This window comes from Pseudoliparis swirei, chromosome 13 (assembly GCF_029220125.1).
Source record: "Pseudoliparis swirei isolate HS2019 ecotype Mariana Trench chromosome 13, NWPU_hadal_v1, whole genome shotgun sequence".
Classification (NCBI taxonomy): domain Eukaryota; kingdom Metazoa; phylum Chordata; class Actinopteri; order Perciformes; family Liparidae; genus Pseudoliparis; species Pseudoliparis swirei.
In genome coordinates this window covers 4542198-4557021 of record NC_079400.1, presented here as the reverse complement: position 1 = coordinate 4557021, position 14824 = coordinate 4542198, and the positions used below count along the sequence as shown (strand labels likewise).

Here is a 14824-nt window from a genome sequence, read left to right as displayed (position 1 = left end):
AATTAAAGTAAAATTAGGTTCACACGTTTTGGGGAAGATGATCATATGTACACTCATTCACGGAATGACTACTCCCATTCATTTCCCCCCAGACATGCACTAACCTTTTATCACCGCTAGATGTCGCCCACACGTTGCTGCAGACAAGACATCAATGGGAGTCCCTGCTTCTGAGTGAGCTGCACCAAACAACTGACTGATAATGTACAGATAAGTGCATTATTTCACAGTTATGAATACCAAGACCGAGCAGATATGACACATCGTGTCACACTTGTTTTAAATCCTTAAATAACTCTGCTTGATGTCAACACATTCCTCTGTGAAACCCCTCAGCTGGACTCTCAGGTTATATTTTTTAATATTTAATTTCATGTATTTTAACCAACAGTGTTGTCATTCAATATCAGTGCAAAATTAAATATGAATAATGTGGTCACTATAGTATTTTAGTCACACTTAGCTGTGAATGGAATTTCATGATGTCCTGTAACATGCAGCATGAAAACTTCCAAATTCTGTTAAACAATCATAATAATCAAAACATTATTTTATAGGGAGACAGATGTGCATCTTCTGCTCTTCATTAAATAATACATTGTGTGTATTGTCCTCATATTGTTAATTAGAAATGAACACCTGCCTCCATGGAAATACATTTCAGTACAGCGTGCGGAAAGAATATGAAGAACCTTTATGCAATCAGAATATATATATACAATAGAAAATGCTTTTTTACTAATACACTAAGTCAAATGTAATGACCAACTTTACAAGTGTGTCCTTCAGGGCTAGAACACATGGGGGACCCTGTTGGGGTGTGACCCCCGGCCCGTAAAAGTCTTCATCTGGACAACCATGACCAGAAATGCATTCATCTAATCAGACATGTTGGTTGTTTCACTGAAAATGAGCCAATAAACTATATACTCCACCAGCATCATGAGAAGCCTTCTTTTTCCCATTCTGTATTTTCTCCCTCTCTCTTGTCCTGGCCCCTCTGCTCAATCTGTGCCTCAGCCACCTTTGGCACCAGCCCGCCCACCGGCACCTGTGCCAGGCCTGGCAAACCCAAACCAAGACGTGCTGCTTGGCTCAGTTCAATTGACTCGTTTAGGCAATTGCCTAAATGACTCTGATCATTATGGCGGGTTCCTTATTCATCGCAGGCCTTTGTTTGGAGGCAGTTTGCTTACGTTGGAAACTCTGATCACAACAGGGATGTAATTGTTCCTAATGGCTTGGTTCTTCTTCAAATATTCAATGTGGATTATTTCTAGGTTTTCCTTATCCAACAAAATCATTAGCCTGTAAGTAATCCTCTAACAAACCAACAGAATTTGGATGATATCATTCTAAAATTGATCATAATAGGATTGCTGTAATTATTTCTCTAAAGGGGATTGTTTCCCTAAACCTTCTATATGAGATTAACCCCGTTTCCCCCCAAAATGGAGGCTAACAGAAGCTGTCTGAAATCCAGTGAGTTGTGTGTGCCATTCACCGCTTATTCCATTTTCTCTTTCAGCTCAGTGACAGATGGCGAGTCCCTCTCCCCCAGGGGAAGCCAGTCTCTGTGAATGCGGCCGCATGTCAATCACCGGCTCTCATGTGATGGCTCTCGCCAATGACGTGCCAGCCATATGGGCCTGGCATCAGAGCTGGTATGTAACCCACCCAGTCCTGCCTCTGAGGTGCCACACGGATCCCTCCACGCGTTTGGGCTGGGGATAGCAGCAGCAGCAGCAGACAGAGCAGGGCGGCCAGAGAGGAGGAGAGAGGCGCGTGAGAGCAGAACACGAGCATCCGTGCAGGGCGTGTGGATGTGATGCCCACCCGGAGCGAGATGGTGTAAACAAACCCGCTTTGCCCCGTCACTGAGCTCCACCGCGGAGGTAGGTTGCACATCTCTGATCAGATATGAGAATATATGGATCAATTGCCTTTTTGTCTTTGTGTCGTATTGACTGTTGTATTGTGAGAGGGGGGATTAGAGTGGCAGAGCATTTATCAAAAATAACGGACTATTAAAAAATAAAAATAAATTCTCGCATTTTGTCCTTGTGTGACAATTAGATAGCTTTTAATCTTTACTTTAGGTTCTTTGTCGGCGCACTTAAAGATCTAACGACGTTTAATAAGTATATTTTGTTTATATACATCTATAAATCCACATTGATCCCTCAGAGATATTGTATATTCTGGCACTGTTGTATTCATAATTTGCATCACATTACGTTAGAAAATAAGCACAGGAGAATAGAAAGAGTTTAATTAGAAAATAGAAAAAATCAAGATGTGTGTGTGTGTGCATGCGTGTGTGTGTGTGCGCGCGCGTGTGTGTGTGTGTGTGTGCACGACGCGCGTCATCGCACTGTGGGGGTTGAATTCTCCATAGAGATGCAGGCTAATTGACAAGGTATTGGTTGGCATTAATTACATTGTGCTTACAAGATTAGAGAAAGACGTCCTCGGACTCCACACGCGCAGCTGAGCTCTGAATATTGGAATAATCCATGAAGATGTTGGGATGTTACAGCTTTTTACAACATTTTGCTTCAATAAATAACTTGTTTGTTTAGCCGGATTTATTGGTTCATCAGTGACACCATCGTGGGGAGTGCTCCATAAAGTAAGCTTTTAAACGAATTCTGATGATAATATATCAAATCCAAATCTCCCCGTGTGACCCTTTAAATGCAGCTTTGATAAACATCTAAAGAAAATCGTCAGTGGAATTAAAAAACTCAGTATCTACTTAATCGCTTTCTTTTATTTAATTGATTTAATTCTCCATAGAAAGGAGAAGTTCAGCAGAGGCAAATGTCAGATATGGTTTCTCTCTCGGTCTCGAGGGTCCAACATGGGCGCCGTGAACCTGCAGAGGTTCTGGCCCTAGAGGCACATTTTGACATCGTTGGATAATTCTGCAAAGATTCATACAACAATATATATTTTTTAATTGTAGAAACTTAAGTGAGCTCTTTAGGGCTTGAAGTCCATTTAAATGAAAGCGCATTGAATGCAAAAACCTGTCCATTCAGAGATATAAGATGTTGGTCCAGACTAGATACCTGGCTGTGCTGGAATTCCTCCAGGTTGCTAATTTATCGGACGAAGGAGGGCCCCGCACCCTTAATGCGTCCCTGGGGGCCCTGCTGAAGCAGAGCAGCCTCCTTGTGCCGGACTGCTGCAGGGCACTGCAGGCCGAGGCACATGCTGAGGCCGAGGGCTGGCCCGGACTGTTGCTTTACGCAATCAAATAAATCCGATGTTATTCTATTTTTTTTTAAAATAAAAGACTATTCACTCTTTGTGGAATCGTTCTTATAGTAAAAAAAAAAAAGTGGGAACAAATCTGCATCTTGTATAACCTTAATTGATTCATCTCAGGATGACGAATGTAAACTACAATCTTGGTAAATACCACGGACCGGTTTTTCATGAAAAAAGTACGGATTATAATTGTCTGTTATATTGTCTATTTCGCTTTAACTTGTTGAGATACAGCCTCTATCCGGGCTTCGTGTTCTCACAGCAGCAGGTTGTAAACCAGTCCCGATGAAGTGTCCACTGTGTGATAAAGTGTCCACTGTGTGATAAAGTGTCCACTGAGTGATAACGTGTCCACTGAGTGATAAAGTGTCCACTATGTGTCCACTGTGTGATAAAGTGTCCACTATGTGTCCACTGAGTGATAAAGTGTCCACTATGTGTCCACTGTGTGATAAAGTGTCCACTATGTGTCCACTGAGTGATAAAGTGTCCACTATGTGTCCACTGTGTGATAAAGTGTCCACTATGTGTCCACTGAGTGATAAAGTGTCCACTATGTGTCCACTGAGTGATAAAGTGTCCACTGTGTGATGTCCACTATGTGATGACGTGTCCACTGTGTGTCTCCTGCAGGTTGCTTGCCACGATGTTGAGCCGTCTGTTCAGCGACGTCCTGCCGGACGTCCAGAGGCTCGCAGCGGACTGGGTGGAGGACAACGAGAACGAGGACTGCAAGAACAAGGACGAAGACCACGAGAACCTCGATGAGGACGACCTGGACGAGCCGCTGGAAGGCAGCAGCCGAGCCGAGTCCGAGATGGCCTGCGACGATGACGAGGATGACGAGGCCGAGGAAGAGGAGTGCGACGAGAACGGTGGAGACAAACCCAAGAAGCGCGGCCCAAAGAAACGCAAGATGACGGCGGCGCGCGTGGAGCGCTCCAAGGTGCGTCGGATGAAGGCAAATGCGCGGGAGCGCACGCGCATGCACGACTTGAATTCTGCGCTGGAAAATCTGCGCAAAGTTGTGCCGTGCTACTCCAAAACCCAAAAACTCTCCAAGATAGAGACTCTGAGGCTGGCCAAGAATTACATAATGGCCCTTGGGGAGATTTTACGCAACGGGAAACGGCCAGATGTGGTCGCCTACGTGCAGATGTTGTGTAAAGGCCTGTCCCAGCCCACTACCAACCTGGTGGCAGGCTGTCTGCAGCTCAACACCAGGAACTTCCTGACTGAACCGTGTTCGGATGGAGCCCGCTTCCACGTGCCCAGCTCTCCTTTCTCCGTCCATCCGTACTCCTACCGGTGCTCCCGCATCTCCAGTCCTCACTACCAGCCCGGAAGCGGCGCGCTTACCGCGCGCGGCCAATCCTACGGTTCTGGGTACGAGGCCCCGTACCCGCCGGGTGGGACGTCCCCTGACTATAGCAGCCCGGACTACGAGGCCCCGCACAGTCCGCCCGTCTGCCTGAACGGCGCCGGGCTGTCCGGCAGACAGCAGCAGGCGCCCTCTGAGACGGACAGGAACTATCACTACTCTATGCATTACTCCGGACTGACCACGTCTCGGCCCAGCCACAGCATTCCTTTCGGGCCCTCGGGAGCGCGCAGTGGCGGTTCGCACTCGGAAAACATTCCACCTTTCCACGACGTGCACTTGCACCACGACAGGGCGGCACCGTATGAGGATCTCAATGCTTTTTTCCATAACTGAGCCCTCACAATCAGACGCGTTGCCCTTCTAATGACAATCCTATATCACGTGTAATATTATTTGGGAAACAAGAGAAGCTTCTGAAAGGATGGGAGATGGAGTCCTCTGATTCCCTTCTGTATTCTATGATGTCATCCCTATACGGTTGAGCATCCTATCGACGTGTGTCCAGTAATATCCTGTATGCAGAATGAGTGCAATTGACATAAAATATGTATAGGCCTAAACATGTTATGACACAAACAACAGAAATAAAAAAAGGTGTTATAACTGTCTGACATGATCGAACAATTATTCTTCTGGCCATCATCACTATCGGGCTGTGTGTATAAGCCTGAAGCTGGTTCTGCGTTTCCATTAAATAATAACACATGATAAAAGAAAATCTCGTCTGAAATGTTATCATCGAGAGTCTTTGGCTTCAGTGATAACAAAATTATCCTGAAAACAAAATGGATACTTTTAAACATGTCAAAAATGTGTTCAGTCGTTATCTTTGTTTATTTAAATCAAGCTTGTTGATAGCTGCAGATTGTGCAGATTAAATGTTTATATGACACGAATAAAAGTAATCCAGCTAATTTTCACGTGCATTTTTATGTATTTAAAGTACAATATTACCCTGTCTATTGTGCTTAAGAGTTGTATAGTTTTAGCTTAAAAAATAAGAATATGGCATGGGGACAAACCAAATATTGGCACAGATGATAGGAGGCTCATTGCACACATCATTATATATAATTTAAAATAAGTGCCTCGCTCTATCATCTAAACTATCTGAAGAACAGGGAAAAATAATGCTGACAAAAATCTGAAATGCTGTATTAGCTCATTAACAGCTAACAACATGCTTGCTCTGAAATAATCCAACAATGGGTATTGGACATTTAATATATCAAACAAAATTAACATAGGGCACATTTAAAATGGTTAAAAAAAAGGTTTAAAAAAAAATCCTCCCAAAGAATTGGAGGCCACTTTTGGTTTTATTCTCACACACCAGCCTGGACGTTCATGCAGCAGCTTTGAACTTGGAAGTGGTTTTAATTAGACTTACATTCATACGTTATCCTGCCAAATGTGATGAATGTATGTTTCCTGAGAGATCACCTCAGGGTGGAATTAGCGAATTAGTGAAAATGAGATGCTATTATTCAGATTAGGACCTGATCTGAAAAACTGTCTGAACAGTAAATACACATCTACAACAATCTGTATGTCATAGCTGCCCAAAGCAAGATATAGTTTTAAGATTTAAATGAGCTCCAATAGAGACTTAAAGCCCCAATTCAAAGAAAATAGATATCTTCACCATTAATTTTGTGTTCTTTGTTTCTAAGTCGTCAGTACATTCGGCAATATAATATGAGTTAGAGAGAGAGAGAGAGAGAGAGAGAGAGAGAGAGAGAGAGAGAGAGAGAGAGCCAAAGGCCTCCATGGAGCAAGATATGTCGACCCTTGACATCGACCCATGTGCATTTTCACATGATGTGCTCAGCACTGAGAGTGTATTTGGGCCTGGTCACCTCACCATCTGTCACACTTCCCAGGTCAAATGTGCAATTATGGTTACAAGTCACACATTTAAGTAATCCATTCAAATAATCAAGTGATTAATCCGACCAAATGTATTTGATTGAAAATATGGCATGATTGCAAAAACTGTTATTTTTAACCTGCAGTTCTGAAAATATAAAAGTCAGGCTTTTCAACATTGCAATGTATGAATATTCCTGGAATTTTACACCATATTTAACTTAAATATTTGACACTGCGGTTCATGTCTCATCATTGGTGAATTCTCAAATCAATAGTGGGAGCAGGCTCCATCTTTGGACCGCTGCCCTTGGTCCCATATGTCTTCATGGGAAATCAGCACCGGGCGCACCGGAGGGTGGAAACGGTCCCATGCAGCACTGAACCAGGCAGGCAAAAAAGGAAATAGAAAAAGAAGATTCGACTCAAGGCAAAGGCCTATGAAAATATGCATTTATCATGATTGTTTTCATTTTCTTAATCTGATTTAATTGTTGCCTATAGGCTCATCTGACTCGCCACATCATTGAAAGAGTTGGGCAGGTGAAATATCAGGTGAATCAATGGTTAGAAATGAAGGGACATTATGGATGTACACATCAACCACACTCTCACTCTCTCTCACACACACACACACACACACACACACACACACACACACACACACCACGATCCACATCACCACTGATAATAAATAAACAAACAAATAAATAAACCAATTTGAAAGCTTGATGTGATAATGGAAATGCTGCACATCTGGAGATCAACAACAAGTAATGATATACTTGTTATATTTATATGAGGATATATATTGTGTCATCTAATTATTTGTGTTCTTAAATAAGGAAAACAGCTTTGCTTTCTTTAACTTTAACATTATATCCTTCAACAGTTAAATTAGCTTTGGCTTAATACAAAGAGGAAGTGAAATGTGTTATTTCCCCTCACAAAAAAAGAATATATCTTAAATATGTTGTAATAAAGAACATCTATCATTTACAGACAATAACGAATTTATTTATATAAGTACTTAACGTTTTTTATTTATTTTAATAACTAACTTGTATTCTTTTGGCCATCGACTCCACGGATATCATATATTAATTAGACCCTTTGGTTTTGTCACATTTAGGTCTCGGTTGAAGTCCCAGATGGACTATTTTGTTAATTACATCATCCGTTGACCGAGTCAAATAATTCAAACGAAAAAAAATCCTCAGACACTTGTAAGAGTGCAGACATTTGAGTATTTACACTTCCAGAAGCATCGTAGCAGCTGCAGCTCCCAGTAAAACCAGTTAATACTGAAATGATCTTTCTCTCCGTTTCATGATCGGTCCACTGTCGTGTCCAGGTCCCGGAGGACCAGGTGAGATCCACCTTTCCGCTTCTCCTTCCCGCTCCTCGCTTAGTTCTCCTAGAGAGGAGGGATGGCGGCTGGCAGAGGACTGGACGGCGTGGCCAAGTCGCTAAATGTCTGAGCACCAGTAAAGCCAGAGACCAGTAAAGCCCACCATCACCAACCCGGTGCCAGCTGCGCCACGTGGCGGCCAGGCGGCCCCTGCCAAAGTGGCCCTTGTGGGAGGGACCCAGTATTTCTTTCCTAATTCACTCAGCATCTGTTCATTATTTTCCGCCATGCAGGACAAAAAGAGACATTTTTTTCTGGTGCTTCCGGTCGCGCACTTATGCAGCAACACTAAATGGATAATTCTGCCGTGTTAAAGATTTTTGAACTGCAGTAAAACTTTTAACCCGTGAAACTCACCTGTGGATCCGGCCTCATTCAGATAAATCATTATTTTCGTGGGATTGATTTCATAAAAAAGCATATTTATTGGCACGATTGTTATTATTGTCGTTATTAAGATATGGAACCAAACGAATTGAAGACGCAGTTCCGCCATTAATAACCCTTGCAGACCTGTATAGATCTAAACGAATATTGTTTTTATTATTCCTCATATGATGTGTTTTTACTCCTATTTTTCTGAGTTTAGACGTTCACTTCATGGGTGGATATCATCATGACGTAATTATAGTTATTCTAAATATCCATGACAAATTGGTCTTAACTGACGTAACTAAAGTCTATCGAATCAATTAATCGGGATCCTATTCCAGCGTAATTGTCCGGATGAATGTTTATAAAATACCATGCAATTACCGTAATTAAATAATCCCACACAAAGCTCAATTTAACTACTTTAAAAATTATCAACTGATCCGCTAAAATCGCAGCATGCAGGAAATGTAGGCCCAGGCCTATATTGCAAATAAATCTCCATCTGGAGAGTTTTACTCACATTTATCAGATTAGGTTCACATTTATCGGATTAATTATTGGGATTAATCTCGAAAAAATATATTTCGTGGCACTAATCAGTGTCATAAACATATTATAGAGCGATTTGTGTTGTGGTAGAGGACACTGACAGAGGTGGGAACCAAATAAACCGTCATCTGAAAAACAAAGTCCCAGTGTGTGTGTGTGTGTGTGTGTGTGACAAGAGAAAGCTCTATATGCAACATGTTTCTTTAACCTTTTTTTTCCCAACACACCAGTTGAAGAGAGGGCAACCAAAACAAAGAACGCTTGTCACACAGGGCTGAATGTGGGGAGTCACCTCCACCACAATGGGCATCGGGTGCCATTGCATCATGCTCACTCACCCTGCACCCTCATCACAACCCTGCCAGCCGGAGCGCCACGCCCCAGCTCTGTGAAGAGAGATGAAGCTGGCACAGGGGGAAATTCCACTGCATCTGGAACAATGGTAGCGTGTGTGTGTGTGTGTGTGTGTGTGTGTGTGTGTGTGTGTGTGTGTGTGTGTACTCCTTAAATGCCCATTCTTACACATGTCTTCCTCTTTAAGGGGAAAACATGAAGAAGGTGTGAAGGTATAAGACCTCACTGTGTTTTTTTGGACACACACACATACACACACAAATACAAACACACACACACACACAGACACTCAAACACACTAAATCCAAACCAAGACTTCCCGTCGAGTATGAAAGCATACAGAGTCCATGAGTGAGGATTTGCCTTGTTTGATGTGTGTGTGTGTGTGTGTGTGCCCCATGTGTGTGTGTGCAGTCTGTGCTGTGCATATAAGGTATAGAGGTTGTTGTCACTCTGCACAGATGGTGGGAGTTTTATTTTCATTTTTCTTTTGGGGGGGGGGGGGGGACAGATGGGAGGTAAAGGAAATGAGGAGGGGAGGAGGGAGGGGTGGGTGAGGCAGAGGAGGAAAAGGGAGAGGCGAGGCGAAGAGGAGGGTTGAGTCTGATGCTGCCGTGCCGCGGTCACGCGGGCAGCAGTAATTGGCCTCCATATTGAGGGGTTCTGCGGTGCTGCGGGGGGGGGGGGGCAGACTCCCAGCTGGACCTGTCAGATGGGATTCAATCCAGCTCATTGCCCTCGCTCCTCTGCTCCTTCCTCCTCTCTTTGCCTCTGTCTCCTCTTCTTCTCATGGCATGTTTGCATGCTTTTTGTTCCCCTCCTCTCCCTCCCACTCTACCCCCGCCCCCCTTTTACCCACAACAAACAAAAAAAATGGACATTACCTCAGTCATTAATTTCTCCTCCCACTCACTTCTACAATCCCAGCATATAATATATATATTTTTTCCCCTCACCTTTTTCTTCTCTTCACTTTCTTCTCTCCAGTTTTTGTTCTCACTCGTGGTGCATGGTCACTTCTATGTAACACATTCAACTTCTTAAAGTACATCACACCCTCGCCTGGCTCCTCTGTCGCTGGTCACCCACACACACATACACACACACACACACACACACACACACACTGCAATGTAGAGCCACCCCTCTGCCAACTCTGTCTTCACATAAATACAGTCCATGCAGTTTGTTTATCCCGAGACTTACAGAACATCTCTGTAAGGTTGTAATAGGTTATTTTTATTCTGCACATGTACATAGAGAAAGTCTTATGTTTTAAATTAATAGATACTGGAAGATATTATAAATAGGAAATATTATTAAGAATATTAGGATGACTGTATTGTGAATGTGAAGCATAAGGGAAAGACGTTGTTTTCTGTATTTACAGTATGTAATGATAAATGTAATGGCAGGTGTAATCATTATCTCTATGCCGCATGGGAATGAATGTTAGTTTATTATTTCAGAGATGTTGCATGAAACGGAGGCCGGGTGAAACCCCGAGACGTTACCTTAATCCGGAAGGAAACATAATGGACTCTTATTGTGAAGGAACTTTTGGGTCAGATGACCGGAAGCGTAACGTTTGACCCCGGGGTCGTGACGTCTGACTCCACCATTTTGACTTTTGGCCTTAAGCCAATGTGGGTGTTGCATGCTTTGAAAAAAAACAATGGACTAATCTTTGAGACGATGTAATTGGATGTTGATACTAATATAAATCGGATGTTATGAGGTTTAGTCGCTCTCTTCCCGTCCTGACCTTGCAAGACAGTCTCTAATTGCGGCATTTTTGCATTTAGTCTGTGGCGCAATAGTCAGTTCGGCCCCACGAGCTTTAATTGTTCGTTAAACTTCTTTCCATTAAATATTGTTAAACTGAACTCATTAAATTCTGATCCTGATTTTCATCGAGCTCGAGACGTCCAGTATTCTGAATCTTTCCAGTTCCCGCCCCTCTCTCTCTGTCGGCCATCAGACAGTAAATTTCGACTGGACACTGCAGTATTTTTTTATACATCGCAGTATCGTAGAGCCTTCATAGGTCAAGTTAGAGGTCACAACAAAAAGCTGGAGGGCTTGTCTAATCTTTTCAGTCGAGGTATTTTTAACATGTCGAAACGGAGACTGAAGTTAACTGAGAACGTCGACTCGTTGGCAAAGTGATGCCGTCGTTGTGCTTTTTCTGATGAAACAGATTGAAATAGTCGCCGTGTACTAATTTCCAGGCTCGCTGCCAAGTGTGCTGTTCTCAGGACATATGGATGTTAGTATGGACGGGTTGATTCTCAGAGGTGAAGCGCAGAGGTGACAGCGGTCAGAGAAAGGGGATCTGACTGCGGGTTTTAATCTCCTCCCAGATGAAACAATCTGGGAAAGTGAACGAGCGACATTTCAAAACTTCCTTTAGACTTTTGGATTTGACCAAAGCTGCTTTTACGTCCCCCTAATATTAGACTGACGTCCAAGAGTTTGTGGTGAAAATTATACGACGAAGAATAAGAGAAGCAACACAAAACTCAAAACAATAATTTTATAAGAAATGTAATATCCATAATCTCTAAAGTGTAATTTGCAAAATTATTAGTGGATGTAGAACAAGAGCAATAAACAGTTGTAATGCCTTGCAGTCGCTGTTAGCCGTCAGCATCCCAGAGGAGTTTGGGATGGAGTGAGGGAGTAAATAAAAATGAAAAGATATAGTCCGAGCTGTCTCTCTTAATCAATTTTCTTTCACGCTGTGTTATTATAATAATAATGTTCTCTTGCCATCTTTGCTCTCACTTCACATATGGCTTTTCTCCTTTTCATGTTTTTTGTGTTGAACCATTCCATGATATAAAAGATATATGATAGTTACTTAATTAAAAAAATCGCGATAAAGTAGAACATTACCATATATGAAAACATTTAAGTGCACATACTTTACTGTATATGCAATCAGTATCTGCCAGGTGTGAGGATTTCATTTAAATTTCAGTGAAAAATAACCAAGCTACTGTCCATATGTTTCCATAATGTTCCAGATGTATTTTAACTACAATGAAACTTTGTCTCTTTCATAAATAGCGGAATAAAAATTCTAATCTGCAGCATGAAGACGGAAAAAAACTAAACTAACTGCAGCTCTGAAGTGTGTCGTGTCCTTCCCGGAGAGTTTGTGCCACCATCTCTTTCCGCTGGTGTCTGCTGCTTTGAGGAATCAGCAGTGTGGGGTTGTAATGGACTAATGAACAGCTGTCACTGAATTTAAACACTCTCTCACACACGTACAGAGACGACCACAGTGTCCCTCGCACATGCAGATGCTCACAACACACACACACACACACACACACAAGCATCTCTTTAGTCGCTGGCCTTGACTTAGCAGCCACCCACAGGTTTCGACTTTGTGCGGGTCTGACCTCTAAGTGTGCGTTTGACCACGTGTGTATTTTCATGTGTCACGTGTAAAGTCTTTGATTAAAAAGTAGCACAGAATGCTGGCGATTCAAAAAGTGTTTTCATGAGGTTTTAGATCTGCTGCTGCATTTATTTTACTTTATATTGTGAGAGAATGTACACCATGAACACGTCTTTTTAACACGTTTACTCTTTTATATGTTTTTGAAGCACATGTACATGTAATATAAATCCCAGCAATATTTTCATTGGTTATTTATCAGTTTTGGTATTTCTATTTTTTTTAGTTGTCATGTTACAACTTTTCACTTTCTAATGGTTTTTGCTAACTGTTTGGTCTGCTTGTTATGCAAGGACATAACATCGTCACAATATATAATTATGATCATCACTAAATTATTCACCACAAAGAGCCATTAAAAACAAGAACGCAATAGACATAAAAAAAAAAAAGTGTGGTTACCAATTAATAAGACCTTTGTTACCTCACTTGTAAAGAGAGGGAGGAACACACCATGTTTCTTTTGGAAGAAGGGTGAATTTAAGCACAGGGAATGTAGAGCTCATCGTGTAACTTCAACTTCAACTAATTTATTGTTTCTCAGACATAAGACCCATTGATATTATCTCTTCTTAATGTGTTATACCTGAAGACACTGTTGCAGCAGAGAAATTCTTTTAGGCATCATAAAGATAAACATTTTAAAATAAAAAACTTTGATAGGTCCACCACTGACTGTATGTCACTATTTGAATAATGCTCTGCTCCTCCTTCTGAGACACAAAGAGGTGCTACATGTAACTATACCAGTTATCATTTTCTCTATCATGGTTCTGATTGCATAATCATCCCGGGTATCGATGTACTTCAGGGCCTTCTGAGGAAGTAGGTCAAGCGGGCGCACATTCGCCCGCACGATAGACACCCGATAGACCCCCGATAGACCCGTCTCTTCTGAGGTGATGGCTGTTATATTCACTTTTATCCTCATTGTGATGAGTTTGCCAAAGCTTGATAATTCAAGCTGTTCTGCGTTATGTAAAGTAGCAACTGATTAACAACCGCCAATAATGTCCTGTTAATTAGTTGTTACTGTTATTAACATAACTCTCTGGTGCTGTTTATCACAAGTCAAACCTCTATGTCACTGCCTTCCCCATGGGTTAGACAGCCCACGTGTTCCACTCTCTCCTCTTTCTTTTACGCCTCCCTCTCCACTTCCCGCTCGGCCTCTCTCCCTCCTCTTCCTCTTTTTGTCTTGCAGATCCCTCTCCCCCGACCCCTCTTTGGATGTTAAGAAGAAGTAAACATAATGGAGTGGGAGTCCCGGTGGCGGCCTTCAGACAAGGTATTAACACAGCAGCCCTCGCCTGCTTTCTCAGATTAAAAGAGATTATGAGAAGAGGAATAAGGAGGAGCTCTCGGTTCCCATCGCTGTACGGGGGAGAGGGAAGGGGGGGGGGGAGGTCATCCACTGAATTAACGAGGGATTTAAGGGTCGCGCGGAGACACAACACATGGTCACACACAAGAATGCGACAATGTGTATGTGAACATGCATACGAGCACAGACTGGTACCACTTCAGTTGCAAGTGATATACCAAAATCTCTTGAACCAATCCACATGCATGTGTATTCATGAGGACATAAATGTAGAGTGTAGAGGGTCACATGTCATAATATGTCAAAGAGCCACATCTCCTCGAAAACTGGATCACATGTTCTTCCTTTAAATCGCTGGACACTGTCGTTGTTAGGAAACATTACATAGACTGGAGCTTTCAAAGACTTTTATTTTAATAAAGTTATGATATTGCATAATTGACAGCCATGTGCGTTAGTTTGTCGCAGGCAGATTGTGTATTTTGTGTCCGTGATAACGAGCTGTGCGATAACTGTCCTGCATCAGATCAGAAAACACATTTATTTGTCATGACACATCGCATTGACAATTTATGTATTTTGTTGTTTAATTCGGAGGACTTGTTGCTATGGCAGCAGGATGGTGCATATCGGTTCGACTCAAAGTAAACTGCAGTGTCCATCTTGCAGTGAAGGAGCATGAGCGACGCTCATTCATGTGTTTTGTTATTAGTCTGTGGACAACGATGGCGCTCGATGGCGAGGAGGAATAAGCCAAATAACACGTGTTAATAAAATCAATTAACTGTTGGGTTTGGTGTTTTCATGCATTTT

General features: G+C 42.4%; 1 protein-coding gene across 1 annotated transcript; it reads left to right on the top strand.

Moving 5' to 3' along the window:
* Positions 1-1581: 1581 nt before the first annotated feature.
* LOC130203470 (neurogenic differentiation factor 2-like) lies at positions 1582-5268 on the top strand. The gene is made up of 2 exons (XM_056429657.1): positions 1582-1895; positions 3910-5268. The coding sequence occupies exon 2, from the start codon at positions 3923-3925 to the stop codon at positions 4991-4993; it is 1071 nt and encodes a 356-aa protein (XP_056285632.1). The 5' UTR covers positions 1582-1895; positions 3910-3922; the 3' UTR covers positions 4994-5268.
* Positions 5269-14824: the final 9556 nt, after the last annotated feature.

What these genes read in the sequence shown, in the direction of transcription:
- LOC130203470 (XM_056429657.1), top strand. Translation starts at nt 3,923, where the DNA reads ATGTTGAGCCGTCTGTTCAGCGACGTCCTGCCGGACGTCCAGAGGCTC.